Genomic DNA, 21406 nt, shown 5'->3' on the forward strand with positions numbered 1-21406 from the left:
AGTCCTTGAATATATCGCACCACGTGGTGCGTCCCTACAAGTGGAGCTTCTCTCCTGGCGGTGATCACTGATCACCGGTGAAATCGTCGATCACCTTTCGCATGGGTGCACCCCTTCCCGCTGGCAGTGCTTGCGCAGCGAACCCGCATGATGAGGTGAATGTGGAGGGTGGTCTTCGGTCTCCTGTACTCATTTTCCATGCCACGCACTCTGACACGGTGAAGCCCACCTACCTATCTAAAGCCCACTGGCATGCTTCGTTCGCTTTGCTGCTGAAGGCGCTGTGGACACGAACCGTACCTTTACTTTAACGAGTTTATTCTTTTTATAGCCGTCTTATAATAAGCGATGGCTGATTCCAAAACACTGTCTGCTGCGGCTTCGATGCGAAGCAGGTAAGGCCTAGTAACTTCTGAGCTGAGGAGAGCTGTCAGCACTCTGGCGAGCAGTACGTCATAGCAACAAGTGTCGAGACAATATATCCTTGTTTATAGGTTACAAGTAAGCTTATGTATTTCCGTTTATTATATATCAAACTATTTTGCGATCCCCTTAGAGTTCAACTGTGCTTGTCTACCACCCTGATGGGTAAAAAAAGAATGCATGCCGCAAAACAAAACTCAAGCATCGTAGAATGTTCCAACAGAGACCACTCACCACAAATGATGTGCACGCAATGGCAAGGACGCCAGACATGATGGCTACGACGACTTCAGGGCTGCCCAGTGTGCCATTACGACCCAAAATCGGTATAATGGCCATGTGAATGTTGAAGCACAGGTAGACAGTAAACAGCAGCGGAAGCAGGATGGCACCCAGAAAGACTGCCAGCAGGCCCAGCTTGTTGCCTGCATTCACAAATACTCAGAGTTCAATAATCAGTCAAGCAAAGTCCATCATAAAATTTCTCACCAAATACGCCTTCCTTTGGGCTAATTTTAGGTGGTATATAAAACTCAGTTCCCAAACCAACGTTCTCGATGGCAGTCAAAAATGACTGAGGTGGTGTTCACTTTGACAGGCTACTGTTAGATATGACTATAAAAATATTGGCACTTGTAGATATTCCCTTATGATGACAATAGCGATGGCAGTACTCAAGGTTGTGGCAGGAATGTATATTCTAGATAGGCAAATAAAGTCAGACCAGAGACAATGGTTGCACTGTGCTGTGTTAAAATTTTGCGGCTCTGCAGCTAAGCAGCTACATTGGCTGGATTCGATTCACTACACTTTGTGAATAGGATTGAGAGCAATGTATAGCATTATTTTTGTTATTTTTGCTAGAATAAACTTTAGACACATGAACTGTTTCTTTTGCGTCATCATATCTTCTAATGTTTTCAAAAAGGCACGCTACCACCATGCTGTCAGTTGCGCTGTCATGAAATAAAACTTGCCGGCACAAGCAGTAGCTGGTACCTGATAGATATTACTAGTTTTATTTTACTGATAGTATTTTTATGACCACCTCAGTGCCCTTAGCTGTAGTGCTAACAAAATCCTAGTGTCTTGGTTAATGTCAGGCTTATTATTGCTGCTGCATGTCGCCTAGGCGGCACAGAAGCTGTATTCATAGAGCTGCAATGCTGACTGTATATCGTGTCCCTGATGTCAGAGTTTGCAGACACCATCTACTGTTGAGAAAAAAAGGCTACCATATCAAAAAATTGCTTTAAATTGTTCTGCTGCATTTCTCAGCTGGGTATTCGTTTATTTGGGCAAAGAGCTTTCCGACTGATAAATAAAAAAATACATATAGTCGATAAAAGTCATTAGACAGTCCCTTTAAGGGAGAAAGAGTTTCAGAGGTGAATTTTTTTTTTTTTGGAATAGAGCGATGGAATTTGGAAAGCTTACTGACAAGTGGTGCACTAAATGAATAAATGCAAATTTCCACTCACATACGTTAAGTAGTTTTGAGATTATAAATTTTAATGCTGTTCATTGCTATATCAAACTTGTAGAAAGCCTGGCGTGACAACGAAACATGGTAGGAGCTTCGAGCGCTAAAATTTTAGCCAAAGGAATGCTTCATGCAGTGTCATTCTCAAAATATTTTTATCAACCAGATTTTTTTCTACACAGAACATTATATCCATGCTTGCATAATGCACTCATTATTCGTCACGTCAATGCAGTTGCAAAGTAAAAAAAATAAGAAAGTAATTAAAAATGTAAGAATGTCACTGCATAAAGAATTCATAAAAAAATACAACGAACGTCATGAAAATCCATCAAGCCATTTAGTGCTATGCTTTCCGCAAGCAAAGTAGTCTGGTCAAAAAAACTTTTGAGAAAACTGGCATTATCATGGAGATTTCAGCCAGATTTTTTTATACTTGTCACAAAAACTTTTTTTTTTTAATAAATCGCCTGAGCTGAGTCACAAAAATAGCTAACTTTCAAACTGATTTCTAAAGAAACAAAGGATCACATCACTGTGCAATATGGTGGCAATGCTTTTCAAATTCATCAAGCGAGTCCCCCGAGTTAGTACTGAAAAACCTGTGTGAGGCATGCATATTACTCCTGTGCTTTTTTGGGGCGACCTGACAAGAACCAGAAAAAAAAGAGGAAACAGAGGAAGGGCACGACTATTACTGGCACGCAAGTGGCAGGAGTCGTGCTTGCTTAAGAACTGGAGGGCACAATAAAGCCCCGCGTTAAGGGTATGGCGCTATCGATAGTGTTAATGGGTACTCGATAATTTCGAATATTCGATCGAACAGTAGAGTATTCGATATACGATTCGAACCAAGTATTCGAAATCTCAAAGTGTTCATCCCGAGCGAATAATGTTTATAAAACTCTCGCTTCGTACTTTGGGTTCACAACACGAGCAACCAAAGCCTTGACTCTGCGCCGCATGGCTGCACTTCCCTGCAGATGCCGGTCAGCGCATGCTCACGGTACAGAAGTGAGCAGCCGGAGCCTAGATCTGTGGCCGGCAGGGCGGCGTGCATCAATATTAGCACAGTGCCATCCGCTTCCGCGCACCGCTAGTGCACATGCACTGAGTGATCCTGACAGAGCAGATGTGCAAACAGCTGGCCAGCGCTGTGACGTCCTCACGGCAATCTGCGCATGTGTAGTGGCTCCCCGTGCAAGTTTATCGCCATAGCGGCTGCGGATCGCGCTATGCGAATTTTTTCTAATTGAGGATGCGCAGTTCTCTTGAGTTCTGCGGAACGAGGTGCCACAGCCACTCTTCTCCGCTTGAAAATCGTGAATCAAGTGCAACGGTGCGAGCATGAGAGGAAGCTAGCACGAGGCGCATTGTGACAGGTGCCCCTTTCAGATTCATCTTAAAGCAGCGCAAAACACCGGACGTAGTGGAAGAAACAGGAGACGACAGTAGCGCTCGTGTCGTCTCTTGTTTCTTCCACTACGCCCTGTGTTTCACGCTGCTTTAAGGTGAATCCGTTCCAACTTGCCCCGTTTTCTCTTCTCATTGCCCCTTCCAGACTTATAAGGATCATGGTTCGGGCTAGTGGGTAATTCGCATGAGGTTTCATAGCGCAAAAAGCAGGGACAAGACAGAGCACAAGTGCTCACTTCCACTGAACGCTTTTTTGGCGCTTGGAGGGTTTATGAAGGTACAAAAAGGGGTTATCAGGCTGACCGTGTGAAATCAGACATCTCGAAAGCAAAAATAAAACTAAACCAATTGCAACCAAAAGAAAACCCTAAAACATGTAAGCATGTTTCACAAATTCGCATAGTGCCCTGCATACAAGAAGGCAATAACTTTTGTGGATAAGCATGGACTGCTTACACTATTTTCAATCCCAACCTTTTCCATTGCAAAGGCTTCAGTTACCTTTCTTGTTCGTTTATCTCCATTTTTCCCTATACTAGGCATTCCATGAAGCTAGGTCTGCACTTATGAAAACGGAAAAAATGACGTGCCGTACATCCGGACCCACCATCCCTAACATTCCTGTTGTGCTCACCTAAGAATTCATCTAGGAAACTGCCCGTTTGGCCAATGCACTTCTTGCTGCATGAATGCAGCATCTTGCACATGACGCTGTCAGTGCACAGTACTACTGGCTCTGGTGCCTCTTCGAACAATGATTCTGATGAGTGCTGCAAGGGCCGGTGGCCTTGCACATGTGGGACAATTATTCAGGTGCAGACATGCAAACCTCAACTCCCACTTTTTGGCCAATCTTTTTGAGAGCATGCAACACCTTGTGGATATACACCACCACTGTTTGCCTGATGCGAGGTGGTGCTGGACATGCAGTGCGTGCTCCGAGTCTAGCAACAGCTGCACAACGATGCAATCACAATTAAGACCAGCACTCAGGGGTCACGTAGATAGGTCTCACACCCCACAAATACATCGGCTCTGTATGTAGGCCAACTACCCCATTTCTGATGTCACTTTTGCAGGACGTTGACACAGCTTCGAAAGGTGTGATAAAGCTGAATGCATTCTCTATGTTTTTTTATGTAATGGCCTTGTTTGTTCGAAAAATACATGATTTTGAAAATTCTTATTGTATCATTCAGCCTTTTTTGCTTGCTTGAAGTACTAAAACTATTGCCTTCAAAATAATTCAAAGAAAATTACTATCCGATTCGAATTCAATTTGAACAAAAAGAAAAAAAAACACTATTTGCAAAAGCTTAGTTAATGCACATGTATGCAGAATTAGTCATTCTCTACCTTCATAACTTGCTGGCAGCCCTCATACCACTCTTGGCGCAGCGGTTAGATGTGTCACTGCCCTGCAATGGCGGATGCTGCCACAAGTGGGACCTTGAGACCCAGGCTGCTCTGCCCAAGCAACCTCTTGTGAGAAGTGATTAATTTAACTGCCATCTGCCACGGTGGTCACTTTGCTCTCAATCCTGTGGGCGGGTTGTGATCACATGACTAAGGTGACCCACCCTACTCTGGCCCATTTTTTTCTCACAAAGTCAACAATGTCGCCGCCAATAGATTTTCTGCAGAACGGAAGCCTTAACACTTGCATTAGAATTGTACACCATAGTCGCACCTCTCAACCTTGCAGAAGCAATGCACAGATCTGATGTCACTTCTTTCAGAACACAAGCCAAAAGGAGGACTAAACAAGTCCTATGGACAGTGTCAGCATCAGCCTCCCCTCCAGGAATTTCTCCACTGCTGCAGCTACAGTCCGAACATCTGTCAGATCTTGCTTTTCGAAGACAGCATCCAAGTGCAACAATGGACCTATATCCACTGCAGTTGAACCAGCTGGGTGCTAACTCAAAGTGGCAGTATTCAATAAAAAAGAGGAATATCCAAACTTGATCGAGCCTGACAAGAGCCACATGGATGTTCTGCCCATGTGTACAGGTTTCTGTGCACTATCGTACTGCAAAAAGCAATGGGTGCAAGCAAGGCCATGGAAAAGAAACCTTAGAAGTAGGGGTGTGCGAATATTGAAATTTTCAAATACGAATATGAAGAAAAAATGGCTTCGAATATTGAATCGAATATCTGGTCAGCACAAAAAAATAAATTCAGGAAAGAAACAAGCAAACATTGTTGCTCATATTTTATTTTATTTTTTCAAAATAGAGTATGGCCTTTGCAACTGAAATAAACAAATCTAGACTGCCTGAGCACTGTATAAAAAAAAAAATGTGTGCAGAAATGTATACTAAATTCAACAGCATAACAGTATCCAACCTGTAATGTGGTCAGGCAAAATGAAATCTATAACATGACAAGACTGGAAACAAGACGAACATGATGGTTAGTAAAACCTCATTAATTCGGAGTTCACAGAACGGACAGAAATGCCCGGGTTATTTGAAGGTAATTTATAAAATGCCCCACGGCCCCGAAAAAAAAAAAAAAACTACCGGAAATGTGGTAGTCGTATGAGGCAGCTCTATCGTGCAAACACATGTAATCCCGTGACGAGCACAGAGTTTCGGCGCGCTGGAAGAAATTGCAAACGTGAGCGAGATGGGAACGCACATTGATGTCGGAATGGCGAGACTGCTTCTAAAAAAGAAAAAAAAGAAGTGACCATCGACGCGTCAGTCAGCGTCTGAAAGCAGCACGGTGCTAAGATTGCACTACTGGCGAATAAGCGGGCAGACAGTTGCCATTGCCACGAGTGAGTGGCGAAGCTCAGAAACCAAAACTACGTGGCCAGGTTATTTTTGGGGCCCTCCGAACGTTGTCACGCGTGCCGTTATGCCCACTTAAGAGGTGCAAGGCTTACAGTGCACCACGCAATAGGCGGGATTTTTACAGGATCGCTTGCCCTGTTGTGACACCTCGACTCGCCACTTCGGGAGCGTCACGCAAAATTCCGCAAGTAGGCTTTCCCGCATAGCGTAGTTGACCAGAACAAGATGGCGGTGGTCACACTCGGAAAGTTAAGGTGACAGAACGAATGAAATGGGTGTAGGCATTAATTATATAACATATTACTGAAGGATAAAAAAATAAACGCGCTTTCGCGTTGAAATTGTTAGAAGCGGGTCGTCCCCCATCTTGCTCGCAGCACGTTCGGTATGTGGGAAAGCCCACTTGCGGATTTGCGCACAAGGTGAAGCCTAGCGGCATCGGAATGCGATCGGTCCACGCGATAAACGATGGAGAAGAAAGAGAACAGGCCCTTTATATTGTTTTTCTGGAACTTTAAACTCTATATTAAGATAATTTGCCCAGATATTGAGCTTTTGCCACAACCAAATTTACGAAAGTTGGCGCGGTATACGATCGCTGCCGAGTATTTGTGAATTTTCGAATATCATTTCTCGAATACGAATATGAAGCATATTCGATTCGTATTTGAAATACTACTCAAGAGTGAATTTGAAACGAATCAGCGATTACAAACATGCAGCCATGGTGCCCATAACTGGACATGTGATGTTATACTAGGGCCATCATGGCTTCCCATAAAATCAGTACTGCATGCACCATAAGAGCAGCAAATTGGTGTATATTTATACTGCCACCCCACCCCCTCCCCGCCCACTTGGGATACATCCGGCACAAGAATAGAAACGAAGCAAAGAACAGAACTGCAGAGAAATGAGCACATAAAAGCATCAAAAGAAATAAATGACAGCAAAGAAACTAACAGGTTAGAAATGCGGTTCAGGTGCAAGCATGAAGTTAATTATCTATATTATCATATTTACATGTATATAATGCGAGTGTGGATATAATGCGAAGGGGCAGTTCGGGACCTCACAAAAATGAAAAACGTGTGTATTACGAACATATGCAATCACAGCTTGCTCAAGACAACTACAGCCGAAGCTCCAAAAGCCCAGAAAATAATGGAGACTGCACGCAAAAAAACCTCGAGAGGACACTGAGCTCCGCCTTAAGGATATGACAGCGTTAATGGCTCTCTTCAGCACACTAGGGTCTTCTTTACGTATCACCTCGCCTACATGCCCATGTATGGTCGTTCTTACATTCACTGATTGTGGACAGTCCTCATACCATTTCTGGTGGAGTGTGATAGTCACTGTCATAGCAACTAATGCGGCAGAAAGTGGTTTCACTCGCAGCAAGTTCTTCGTAAGAATGACTATGAATAACTGCTGCAGTGTGACTGCACATTTACTTTGTAGTGATGGTGATTGTGGGGAAATATCCTATATAAGATAAGATTCACTCTTGTTCATACCACTGCGGCCCAAGCCCAGCGTCCAGCGGGAAAGCACACACACGGCCGTGCCCGTGCAGACAGCCCAGAGCATGGGGAGATAGCAGCTCAGCACATTCTTGGACGACAGCCAGAGCACCAACACCAGCCACAGCAGCTGGGTGGCGTCCCAGTACCGCTCGAGAATATTCCAGTCGTCGCACTCTTCGCTTTCACCCAGCACCTTCAGCCCCTGCACACACATTGTAGAGCATACCTGTAGCTCATGCATTAGCTTCTGCCACCAGCATGAAGCCCAGCTCCTGTTTTCTGAGCAGCTTGCAAGGTAACGCTTTCGTAGTGTGCAGGTGTTACTAGGTAATGTGGCCTGCGTACTCTCAATGCCACTCTGGATATGTAACCATTCGGTTCTGTAAATGGCAGACACAAAGGTGGCTGACTATGTCAACAAGGCAATAGCAAAATTAATGTCAAACTAAAAACACTCTTTACACAAATTTGTGCCTTGAAAGTAAAGAAGGAACTTGTTCGCAGTACAGCAGCCTAGCTCATATACTTTGGCTATCATCAAAGTTCACGGATGCACCTTTGCAGCTGAATTCAGAGCAGATAACTGGGCATCCCTTGGGGTAGCAGAGTGTATTCTGAAAGCAGGCAAGTGTAGGTGGGTGGGTGCATGAGATCAGTAGTATAAAGTGGCCACAGCTAGCACAGCACAGGTTTAATTGGAGGGATATGAGAGAGAATTACTTGCAACTAGGAGTGTTGGTGTATGCTTAGGAAAGACAATGGAGTGCAACAAATATGAACATGGATGTAGTGAGGAAACAGGATGACAGCACTGGTCCTGTTACCTCGCTACATTCGTGTTGGTATTTTTTGCGCTCCTATGTCTTTCCTACATATGAAGGAGGCCTGCCTTCCTACTGCAGTGGGTGTGGCAGAGCCCACGTTGATGATGATGATGATAGCCGACCATTCATGCCATTTGAATGGCTGTTGCAAAATTTAGGCACCAACACATAAAAAGTAAACAATCTGACACTGTTAGTGCATTCTGTATAAAAAAAAAAAATGGTAGGGTTTCAATGTAGTTAAACTGAGTAGATGTGCAAAAGCATGTGTTTAGCCTGACTGGCTCATGGTTTTGCTTTGCTGAGCCGTCAGCCCACCTGACGACAATATTGGACTCTGGATGCTCTGATCAAGGTTAAGCTGATCTGATATGTTTTTAAATATATTTGTCATTCACCGACTGCCGGCTCCTGCCCTACAAGCCTTTATGGCTTGGGCAGACCTGTCTTAATGTTTGTAAATATGTTTTCTGAAGATAAAAGATATTTGCTTTTATTACTATTATCTGTTGCACTGTAGATGGAAGTTAATGAAGACGATGGGAAATGCACAGTGTGAGAGTGTGTTGCAGTTTAACAGGAGGCGTGATCAGCTGTGGCGATAGCATACTCCTCTCGTGCAGTGGACACGGAAGCTTATCTGTTCGCGCCGTCGCGGTTTCGAAACCCAGCCGCTGAAATGCTTTTTATTTATTTACTCAATGTCAAGGCTTCAGTGACAGCCCAGCTTTTACAGCTTTGGTCATGAAGCAGAGCTTTCACTCCAAAGAAAGAGTGGGATAAAAATGCTTTTCATGAAAAACACACAAACCTAACACCAACAAGAAATGCATTGCTTCTTTTTAGTGATGCATAGTACATTAGTACTACTACGAATCACTGCATGCCTTATGAAATTTGCCTGCACCTGTTAAATAACTGATAATTTATTCTCTCACAGTTTTTAAGTTTCGGTTTGAACAACCAATGGTGGCTGTGGGATAAAAGAGGAGTTCAGGTAATGAGAGTGATGTAGTATTTTCAAGAACGTGCGATAAGTTATCAAGCGCGCAGGCTGATGTATAGCAGGAACAAAGACTGTTTCACACGTGCCCTTATCATGGCCAGTCATGTGACCTTTGCTGTCTTTCTTCTGCCACTACCCACCGGCTACGTTCCGTTACTTCGATACAACAAAAACTGCACTATAATTACTACTTTCTCATTTTAATTCACTCCAGCTCTTATGCCAGCTTGCCCCAAGAGCTGGTATGACAAGAAATAAATGAACAGCTATCAGTGCAGATGGCATGGCTCCCATACGTAAAGCTCTGACAAGTACAATAAGTACGGTTACCTGCATTGAACTGTGCCACACACTGAAGACATTTTACACATCGAACCTACCTCCCACTGAGCAAAACTGATAAGCTACTCTCGTTATCTGTGCATGGTTCATTTGGCCACGTCTGTGTTCTCCGTATTTGCAGCACACCAGGCGAAGAGTATGATAACTTGCCTGTGATAACTGTGAAGAGCTGCATGCTTGGAATTTGTGACATTTACCATATTTACCCTGATACAGTGCAACCATGACTGTAATGCAAGGCATACTCACAACACATGAAGGACACTGTTCTGCAGATTGAGGTGTTTGTTTCGTATTAAATGCCATTATGATGACACACACATGGTTGCACTAATTGTAAGGCTGGTCCTGACTGTAGCCAGCAGCCACTCCAACCTCAACTGCAATGCAAAGGTCAGGGAAAAAACTGATTCACTTCAGTTACAGAGTAACCCGTGACTTTTCACTTTTATTACAGGTTAGAGTAAGCACGGTATTTTTAGCTCTGCAGTGCTGCCAGAAACTGTGGGACAAAAGCTGCCGTCGTGCAGCTGCTCACCATTGTGACTTCCCTGGCATGTCTCCGGCGCTGTAGCGTGAGGCCCCAGTGGACGGCCATGAGGGCAGCCATCATGGTGCCGTAGTAGAGGCCCACCACCAGGTAGGGTCGGTTGTACCAGGACATGGTGCTCCCCGCCGCTGTCAGCACCAGTGCCACAACCACGCAGGCCAGCAGGCCCAGACCCCAACTGCACACAGTGACTAGCAGCGCCTGCACCCGCCCCCACACCTGGAGCACCAGCTCGCGCCGGTGCAGCTCACGGCCTGCAAATTCCCCACACACCAGGGAAGCACGAAAACAAAATCTTGGGTAAGGCATTCACAGCAAATGAGTATGTTAGAGGAGAATATTCCAATTATGCTGAGAAAAAGTTGAAGGGGTGTTCTTGTAATGTGACTAGTTTCAGCATCAGCTAGTAACGGGTCACTGTCATATTTGTAAGGTGTTCAACTGGTGACATGACAATGGGTCCCATGACATATCTGTCACGTGTCCAATGATAATAGGTCAAGAAACACTTTCATGTGGAAAGGCGCCTTGAGATCTCGGGCAGAGTAGAACATAACTCGAGCGCTCTGCATAAATCTGATACTAACTGTACACAGCCCAGCAGTAGTGATCTTCGTTCTGGGAATTTCCCCCCCTTTTTCCTCAGGGAATTTTAGCAGTAAAATTTGGTGAACGGGAAGCTTCATAGGTTTTCAGGGAAGAAATTTTCTTGCTTTTTCCAAACTGCTGGATCTTCCTAACTGCAGCAGAAAAAAAGACCAAGAAAAGGAGATTTCTCTTATTAAAGGAGTTTTTAGTTATGGCACAGAATAGTATCCCGGCAGTATGGTACACAAATAAGTTCAATGTTCTACAGTAGCACAGGGAACAAGCTAACTTTTTTTTTTTCTGCAAGGCAAAATGTTGCACAACATGCTCAACAGCAAACAGTGATGTGTGTCAGCATTGTCTTCAACCTTGCCTTGCCTTGTCTTCAGCACACTATTTGGCAGCACAAAAATGCTGACAATGCATGCGGTGCACAAGATGCTTTAACAGAAAGGCTAAAACAGTATGTTACCCCAATTCCATCGAGGCCAACAACAAAGCAGAGAAATACGCAGTGAGCTTTAGCACAGCACTGATTACTACCTCTGAAATGACAACATCAACTTGGGCATGCTTTTCCAAAAAATATGAAAAAGAACCCAACGCAGTTGTTTACCTCCAGTTGCTGAAGCTTTCATTCGCAGGGCCATTGAAATCAGTGAAATGACAACAATCAGCTTGACAGTCAGGTTGCTCAGGGAAACAGAGTAGTTCACCATGATCATGCCGAGAAAGTCATAGTAGACCGTGCGAATAGTGCTCATTTTGCCATCAGGTCCCAGTGTGCTGCCATCTTTAAGTTCCCGTGCCTCCAGTATCTTGAGAATGAGACCCAGCATGTTGTCACCTGGAAGCGATTAAGCATTGAGCAGTCAGAGCAAAAAACAAGCCCTCAACACAGTCCACAGGAACTCTGCAAGCTGAATTCTCTAAAAAGTCAAGCAGTTTTGGGGACCTCTTCCATTTTTATACTGACACAATACAAAGGAAACGTTAGCTGAGATAACTCATGATTCTAATATTCCAATTCCATTCTGTCTGTCTTTCCACTCTTGTCTGCTAGCTGAAGTGAAGCCATGACTTACTAAGGGGACAAAAGTGGTATACTCCACACAGCGGGAGCCGGAGCAACAAAAAACTTCATCGTAACGCCATTTACAGGCAGCATCTGGGATCGAGACAGCAAATGGGAGCCCTTTATTATGACATGTCGCTTGACTCGTTTCAATGTTTTGTGCTTTAGATGGCATTACGATACAGTTTTCCGTTGCTACGGCTCCCGCTGCTTGGAGAATACCACTTTTGTCCCCGATAGTGCATAAGCTTTCCACATTGGCTCAAGCTCAGCAATAAGGGGCCGTGGCATCGCTGCAGCCAATCACAACGAGCAGGGAAACCAAAACAGGAATAAAAACGGAATCAGAATAGGATTGCTATATGATACCAGCCATGGTGATACATGAACTACTTAGCTTGTGTGCACTGGTTAACCGAAGCTGGCAAAGGGCAGGGTTAATTGGAGAGACATGGGAGAGGCCTTTGCCTTGCAGTGGGTGTAGTAAGGCTGCTGCTGCTGATGATGATGATGAATATAGTATCTTGTTGTTCCAAGCTACTTTACTATAGAGGGGTTCGACTGTACCAGGGAAAGGCAATGAGCACATCTGCAGGTCCGAAGAATAATGGCTCAAAATCTTCTCTCCTTCTTGCAGTCAGAAAATGCACTTGTATACACACACAATGCTAAGGACAAGACCCAACACTAACCTGCATGTTGAATCGAGCCATCTGGAATGTAGTCCATGTTGTCATACTTTGTGTGGTACACATAGCCATTACTGGCAAAGGCAAAGTCGAGGCCTGTGGACAGGCGACAGACAAGAAAAAAAATTAGTCAAAAGCATGTTTGGATCTAGTGCCCTCTGCATATGCACAGTGCATAAAAACATAGCAATCAACTTCCTAAGGAGATGATAAAACACTTTAAGAGTCTAATGTTTAATAAAAAGAGACTTGCATCAACACATATTTAGGTTAATCATGTGCCGATCAATCGTATACATGAGCCACGAATTGGAATTCACTTACAGCAGCTGAATAATTTATATTCCAATTTTTTTCTCATGTAATTTTGGCTTCAATAACTGAACCGCAGCTGTGACATAAGGACTTGTTCATGCCACACGAGGCGTACAAAAACCACAACATAATCGCTGCTTGTTCATTCTTCATCATTCCAACTCTTGAATAGACTTGCATATGACTTGATACAAATCAAAACAAAGAAAGCAGTGGCCATACTGGTGTTTTTGTATGCCTCACGTGACCTGAACGAGTCTTGTATGCCACAGCCGTAGATTGTTTGTTGAAACCAAAACCGAAACAGCATGAGAGAAAAAAATTCAGTTATAAATTATTTACTGCTCGTTGGTAAAATCTATGTGGTTGTCTATGTTCTCTAACTTGCTGCACATCATTCTAAAGAGAGAAAAAAACTAAAATGTGGTGTGTCTACTCCTTCAAGTGCAACAATAAAGGTGATGCGCGTCCTCATGCAACTGGGCAGAACAACCCGCAACTGTTTCACACTACCTCACCTCAATCCAAAACCGACAGTTTGATATCAAACTTCTGGAATAGTATACAATGTGGGGGGAATATACAAACATTACACTACATAAGTACATACTGCATTAGTCAAAACATTGCTACTTCAGCCCTCATAGTGTCTTGCTGACACCATCAAGAAAACCCCCGTCCCCTCCCTCAACATTTGCTCAAGCATTTCTTTTTCAGAGAACTATCTCAAAGAAATCCAAACATATACGGACAGTTTGCGCTACATTGCTTTATCACCACGGTATGCCATCTCACATCGCTAGTTCAGCCCTCATAGTGTCTTGCTGACACCATCAAGAAAACCCCCGTCCCCTCCCTCAACATTTGCTCAAGCATTTCTTTTTCAGAGAACTATCTCAAAGAAATCCAAACATATACGGACAGTTTGCGCTACATTGCTTTATCACCACGGTATGCCATCTCACATCGCAATAGTCTTACGCACGATGAAACACTGCACGAAAACACCTTGCAAAACATGGCCACTAATAACGCTGGGGCTATGAACAGTAACTACTAAAAAAATCAACACACAGCCACCATTATTTATATACACAGACCAAAACATGCATAGCAGGATCAATCATGAACAGCTGCAGTGTTCCCCAAGCTGCCAAAATATGTCCTGCACATTCTGAGGTCTACTGTCAACACCATCCAAACACAAATAGGATCATTCGATGCAGAAATTTCCTATAGAATTAGATTTTGCTCATAATAAATAATATCATTTTCACTGTTGCTATAAAAATGCTCAAGCCAGTGAAGTGCATGCACATGTTTGTGCGGATACGAACGGTAGTTGATGTCCCATGACTATTTTTTGTTTTCGATGAAATTTTTGTGTATGATGTGCAAATGGGGGTCACACACACAAGGGAATTGTACTTAGCTTTGCAAGAAACGCCATAGCTTTTGTGGAAAAAAATAGTATATCACTCTAGGTGGAAAACGTCGATTTTGAGATTTTGCAAAATCGCTAGTTTGGATCCCTGCAGACGGTAAAATTATGTGGAATCCAATTATTTTTTCAGTAATTGTATACATACTTTCCTACTGGAAGAAACGCAAAAATATTTTGTGGCTCCTATAATTTTGCAGCAAGAAAATCGTAAACATTTGCTGAAAAAAGTGCTAGGGCATCTAGGTATCTACGGTGCTACCTATGTAGTTTAAACTAGTAGGTGTGCGAAAGCATGTGCTTAGCCTGGTTGGCTCATAGTTTTGCTTTGCTGGCTCGTCTGGCGATATTAGGCTCAGGTTAAGCAGATGTGATCTGCTCGAGCCACAGATGGAACGTGATGAAGACGACGATATGCACTGCATAGCGCGAGAGTGCATTGTAGATTAATACGAGGCATGACCGGCTGCAGCGATAGCATAGTGCCCTCGTGCAATGGCTAGCAAAGCACATCTGTTCGCTCTGCCATGGGTTTGAAACCCAGCCGTGGCAATATTAATTTTATTTCTGCATGGGCTGTTGCAATGCTAGGTTTGACCAAGGTCCCCCTCACTGACATCGCAACAGGCCTCTAGCATTTCATGATCGAACATTTCAGGTCAGCAACTAAGCACCATAACCACTGAGCCACCGCTGTGGCACTCTCAAAGAAAAGCTAAATGATATTAGCAAACAGGACGTTTGGCATAGTCAGCTTACTGACTTGTAGAACGAGATGAGAGAGAGCTGAGATCACATGTATCGAATGTAAAGATGTTGAATCTAACTTAGGCAGTGCTTAGGTGGCCCACATTACCGTTTTGGAGTGGAATCAGTTCTGTATTAATTTACCTTTTTGTGCGGAGCCACTTCTTTGTGGAGACAGTGACATGAGCGGTTCCCCTTTATTTACGGAAACAAGAGTCATACGCCTGAAAAAGCTTTTCATTTGGAGAAGTTCGCGCTTCGTCTAAGACATTGAAATTCAAACAATTCAATGCAGGATAGGTTTTGTCAACAGACTTTGGCATGTAGGACCATCATAACCCTAAAATGCTATATACACAAGAGATGAGAGTGTTACTGGACTAATGCGCGCTACTGATGTCCTGTGAAAAGAAATTCCATGAAGTAATTGAACCCGCTCCGGCTCGCACCTCAGCCTGAATTACCGACCAGTTAAAAAATCCTTTTGACCATAAAGCTACTGATATTTACATTCAAAAAGTTGCCCGTCTTAAAATGCACAAATCATAATTTCTGTGGGCAATTGGCAGTTGAATAAAATTCATTAGAAGACAATAAATAAAGAAATATAGCTAAAGAATGAAAGATTAGAAGATTCAAGTTAGGAAGGATGGAATATTTGTCTTTGCTGGTATTAACAAGGCCTGGAGAGATTACGATAAATAAAGGCATTAACACTGAAGAAAATTAAAACTGGGCTGACATGCAAAATGATGTTTGTGAAGTGTTTTCTGAGACTCTGCCATTATGCTAACTAAAACAGAACCTGTCTATGTAAGGCATTCAATTTCAGTTTAAAACAACATAATGCAACACTTTTTCCTCTATACAGAAGTATTAGGTACTGACGGTGTTCCATGCAATTTTTTTTTTAATTTGAAACGTAGTTATTTTTAACATACCCGTGAAAGTTTGTCATTTTTCAAATTTTTCGAATTCTAGACAATTTCAACGCCTCAATAAAAATCAGCTCCTGTTCTAGAAGTACAAATTTTCTCCAGCAACAGTAAAACGAACAGATCAACACTCAGAAAAAATTTCAGCTTCAGTTTCTTACTCCTTGTCCTATTATTACCCTAAAAACTGCTCTAATTGGAATGCCCTACTTTTATCAGCAATGCTCGCAATATTTTTGCTGCAAAATTATAGAAACTAAAAAATAATTTTGCATTACTTTCAACAGGAAAATCGAGTTGTACAAAATTTTACTTTCTACAGGGATCTAAAATAGCGATTTCGCAAAATCGCAAAATCCCAGTTTTCGACCTAGCGTAATATACGATTTTTTTCCAAAGAAAATCTACAGCATTTGCAAAACTAAGTAAAGTACAAATCCCTTGTGTTGACATATTTGCCAATCAAATATAAAAATTTCATTGAAAACAAAAAATGATCATGGGACCTCGATTACCATTCTTCTGAATACACCCATATATACAGGTATACATAGACATAGACATACACACATGCACTTTCAACCAGATATAACATCAAAGTTCCTGCGGTAAGTGGGAAGTGGTTGTTAAGTAAACAAAGGAGCAGATACCACAGTTTATGGAATGATAACGAATTAAGAGGTAGTTGCTGGTGTGTTACCATAATGGAGGTAAACAGAAGCCTCTGCACAATAACAATCCAAAAATTTGACTGTGTGTGTATGTAGTAGAATACCCAGTTAAGTGGCAGATAGCATGCTTTATGGTAGATTTTATGCAAAGACCACATACTGAGTGAGCAACAGTGGACAGTTCCAATGCTCCAGGCTCACAAATACATGCAATTCAGATATGCAACATTAAGCAGCTTATACTCTCATTTACAGTTCAAAACAGTCAGGCAGGTTCCTGGTGACAGCAGCTTACCTGGTATGCCTCCAAAATCCCTGAAGATACGAAAGTCAGTATCAGATGGGATAAGGCCACTTTGAAAGACTTCTTCCGCGACAATAGAGCCAAATGGCCGCACAGCGCCATCAACATATGCACGCACCAGCCAGGGATCACTGGGACCTGCAACACAGTGGGGTCACTAGGACCTGCAATGAACATCACTAGAATCTGCAATGCACCTGCAGTGCAGTTCCTCAACTGCTTTTCTTACTGGGACACATGCACTCAGCCTTCACTTGGCCTCTCCTTTAATTACATTTTTTTTTCCTTACTAAGTCTCCAATATAAATTGTCTACAAACAGAAGAGAACAGATCACAAGACACACATGCATATACAAAAATGCACTACACAATTACCACATTTGCAATCTATGCATTAAAACCTCTGCCCTATGTGAGCATCTCCGCTGGCTTCAACAAGAACACTCAGCGCATCTGAGTTCCTTTGTTAATGACAGGAAAGGCCGACACATTGCTGTGCACACACTATAGTCACTGCTAAACTGCCATACCAAAACTTATGCAGGAACAATTCCGCTTAACTTTTTATACACCATTTCACCGAAACAAGAAAGAGATGTTGCGCTCAGCAAATACACCATGCTCATCTGCACCATAGGTTTAGGCACCAGAACAATACTATAAGAAAGAAAGTAGACAAGTTGCGCTAGCTTTGAAAATGTGAACGCATGAACAAGCCCAGTGTGTTAGGATTCCAACTGTTATTTGTATATTTTAATAAGTGCAACATTTGGATCAACACATTTTATTGCCACTAATGCTCCGCTCTCCATCTAGTACATCCCAGGATGGCAGTCATACATCGTATGTGTGTGTAAGTGATTGCTCTATAATTCAGTAAACTAGACAAAAGCGCTCAGCACTAATTAGTACACTGAACACTATGCGGGTAACTAAAGGAGTGAAGACTTTTGCTATCTGATGCCACAGCACTCAAGTCATACTCAATTGTTCAAAACTCAGTTCCTTTGTGCACCGATAACCTCAAGATATCAAACAACGAAAGTGACTTCAGTTAGATTTTCTGCACTGCATAGGGGAATTTATTTGAACCTGTGAGATCTTGAGTGAATGTGCCCATTTGAGTCGATTTTGTATGAAGATAAAACAAAAACACCACTGTAGAAAGATCTCTGAACCCATAAAAGGGCTGCAGGAAGGAAAGAATACGCCCAGTGCTCACTGCAATAATACTGTCCCCCACAGCAGATCACCCAGCCCTCGTACTCTAAATGCGACTTCAGGAGAGAATTACAAAAGCTACTCAGTGAAGTGTCTTACTTGCTTGAAAAAGCAGTTCCTTGCCGCCTGCACCACATGCCTCCAGGTTCACGAAGGCTGCCACTTCTTTTGCCCATTCATGCTGAGTTATGAAGCCATGTGAGCCCTGTCACAGAAGTCGTGTACAAAGAAAAAACATCAAAGTGCAACGATCCCAGATAGCCAACTATGCAGCTGACTTGGAATTGTTTGTACTTTTGTCTGGTCATTTTCTTCATTTCTGCTTGCAACTCTTATGGTTTACAGATTCCTTGGAAATGCACATGCTAAACAAAAGGACAGCTACTGCTCATAATTTTTCACAGGAAGGAAGAGTAAAACGTCCTTCACATATTCATTCCACATCGAGCCAAGCCCACGTCCTTCGGGAGGACATGGCCATTTGATAAATGTGCTGGATGTGAGGTCTTTAGTCACTGCACACATATTAAGTGGCTCATAACAGAGCAAAATGACATATGTGCTGCTACTCTTGGTACCTAACACACTTGAGCTACGCAAATGAAAAAGAAATGCTATAAGCACAACGCTGTACATTGTTCTTCACCTGTCCTGATTGCCTAAAACAAATGCAGAGCACGCGGGCACCCCACTTGCCAAAGTGGGGCAGGGCACAAACAAAGCACCTACCATAGTTGACACGAGGAGACAGATGAATTGTCTCTGTTGACAGATGACTGCGAGCAAGCGCAGAGCGACAAGGCCAGTTGTCTTTGGAGACTGTGCAGTGAGAGCAGAAACTGCGCACTGACCTGCAGGATGTTCTCCTCTGCACCATTGAAGAGGAAAATGACGGGATGCGGCAGCGCTTCCTTTCGCCGTGACAGGACGTGCAGGATCTCAAGCATGATGGCACAGCCAATGGCATCATCGCTGGCACCTGGAACATAGTTTGCACTTTGCGATAAGCCATTGAATCTAGCGGTACACAGACAGTGACAGAACAAGTTGCTCGGTTTTATGGGATTTAACGTCCCAAAGCAACTTGGGCCATGAGGAACGCCGCAGTGGAGCGCTCCGGAAAATTTCGACCACCTGGGCTTCTTTAACGTGCACTGACGTCACACAGTACACAGGCCTTTAGAATTTTTCCTCAGTCTCTTCGCAAGGGGATTAAAGAAGGTTCAAGTCTGCTATATATGCATAATTAATGTTTACCAATGAATCACATATAGCACTAACACTGCAGCGGACCAGTTTGCACTTTCCATTTCAGTTTGTTAGCCCTTCCACTTCTCTGCACATGCGTTCATCTTCTGGTTGATCTTTAATGTGTTTGTGCCTACATTTTTTTTCATTTGTTAGCACCTGCACTCTTAATTACAACATGGAAGAACGCCAGAAACTATTGTCAAATGTTCACATTAAATATTCTGGCACCTAAATTGGTTCAAACATGTAATCATCAATGGGCCATAAAAGCACCCACAAACACGTTTTCATGGCTTCAGTCTGAAAAGAAATGCTTTCAAAATAAGTTGCTAAGACAAAGCTACAAATGCCTACTAAAACAGGCGTAACATAATGTAATGTGAAAAGAATTCTTCTGTAATCCTTTTATAATGCCCCTCTGTAATGCCTTTTGGCCTTGAGGGTAATTAAATAAGTAAATAAGTAAACTTCTATAGTGCTACGGCACGTTGGCCTACTCAGAAATAACATTTCGCTACTGAAGAAACCATTACACAAGCATCTTTTGATCTCCCTACACACAAGATTAAATCCGAAGCCAAAAAAAAACAATATCCTGCCTACCACAACCCCAGCATGCATGACAAAACGTTTACCTGGCAGGTGAAGTGTGACATTATAAAAATTAGGAAACGAATTCAACTGTACATTCAGAATCTCATGATAAAATATACACAAAGAAATGATCACATGCCCTACAGTACAAGTCACAGCCATTCGCTTGTTCAAAAGTTAAAAGTTGTCCATGAGGTTCATTCATGATTGCAGGCCAGTCAAATAGATCTCTCTGGAAACTCTGTCACACTAGTCCCACTTTTTAATAAGCAATAAAGAAATGATGCTCATTCAGCTACCTTGCAAAGTACATTTCGCATGAAGCTTCATGCCCACAGACCTCTTCACTGAAACACCTTGGCTGTTTCTACATTACAAGAAAAACCACGTACATAATTCTACTTTGCCGTTGAAATAAACTGTAATGGATGCAAAAGTAAAATCTTTCTGCATGTGTTTATGTGACAAAGGTTTACCTGTATGAAGCAAACGGCACATCACAAGGAGAACAAAATAAAAATGTCATTAACAGGACCGGAGCTGCAGAACTGGGCCGGCAATTCATTCACGCGTATCCCTGCATGAGGATATGTCAGGCTCATTATTCATGCTTCACCGAGCCACGCCCAAGTATTGGGGGGGGGGGGGGGGTTCCAGACACAATGGCACTCCGCACCTATGGCAAACAGGTGGTTCGGCCTGGCTGATTGCAACAGGTGGATGCAACCGAAGTGTGCTGCCCATGCAGCAACAAAATACTGCCAGCTTTTTTTTTATCCTTATCACTCGCATCCAGTTTTGAGCACATCTTTTTGTTCATTAAGCAGAACATTCATAACCGTTATGCATATTTATGTTTTTTTACCACCTCCACAGAAGAAAGCACACATTTGTGTTTCATTTCAAAACAGCAACAGCAAAACAGAAAGGTATACCAAATGCAATTAACAATTTGAATCTCACCAGCACCATCGACAGGCTAATGGTTCAGCATGATTGCAAGAACACCAGCATGTGGTCAGTTTGCAAGGATATCAAAAGCCTAAAATTCCTTCAGCTAACACTTTCACATCCAATATCCTGCAGGTGTAAGGTAGGATCATAATTAAGTTATACAAACAAAATTCAGCACATATGGTTTACCTACTGGCATATGCTACAAACCACACATTGAAAGCTCTATCCTTTCATAAGTGGCTC

The 21406-nt window shown here is 42.9% G+C and overlaps 1 protein-coding gene across 4 annotated transcripts in view; it reads right to left on the bottom strand.

Moving 5' to 3' along the window:
• Positions 1-21406, bottom strand: part of LOC144110467 (endoplasmic reticulum metallopeptidase 1-like) — a 78252-nt gene that overhangs the window by 19495 nt on the left and 37351 nt on the right. For 3 of the 4 annotated variants that reach the window (XM_077643378.1, XM_077643375.1, XM_077643377.1), the window contains exons 2-9: positions 19213-19340; positions 18461-18566; positions 17131-17277; positions 12730-12822; positions 11579-11809; positions 10363-10628; positions 7644-7854; positions 658-848 (exon numbers count right to left, since the gene is read on the bottom strand). In XM_077643378.1, the coding sequence (XP_077499504.1) occupies positions 658-848; positions 7644-7854; positions 10363-10628; positions 11579-11809; positions 12730-12822; positions 17131-17277; positions 18461-18566; positions 19213-19340 (1373 nt within the window). The remainder of the gene's footprint in view (positions 1-657; positions 849-7643; positions 7855-10362; positions 10629-11578; positions 11810-12729; positions 12823-17130; positions 17278-18460; positions 18567-19212; positions 19341-21406) is intronic. The other variant, XM_077643376.1, reaches the window with a different exon arrangement.

This window comes from Amblyomma americanum, chromosome 11 (genome assembly GCF_052857255.1).
Source record: "Amblyomma americanum isolate KBUSLIRL-KWMA chromosome 11, ASM5285725v1, whole genome shotgun sequence".
Lineage (NCBI taxonomy): Eukaryota > Metazoa > Arthropoda > Arachnida > Ixodida > Ixodidae > Amblyomma > Amblyomma americanum.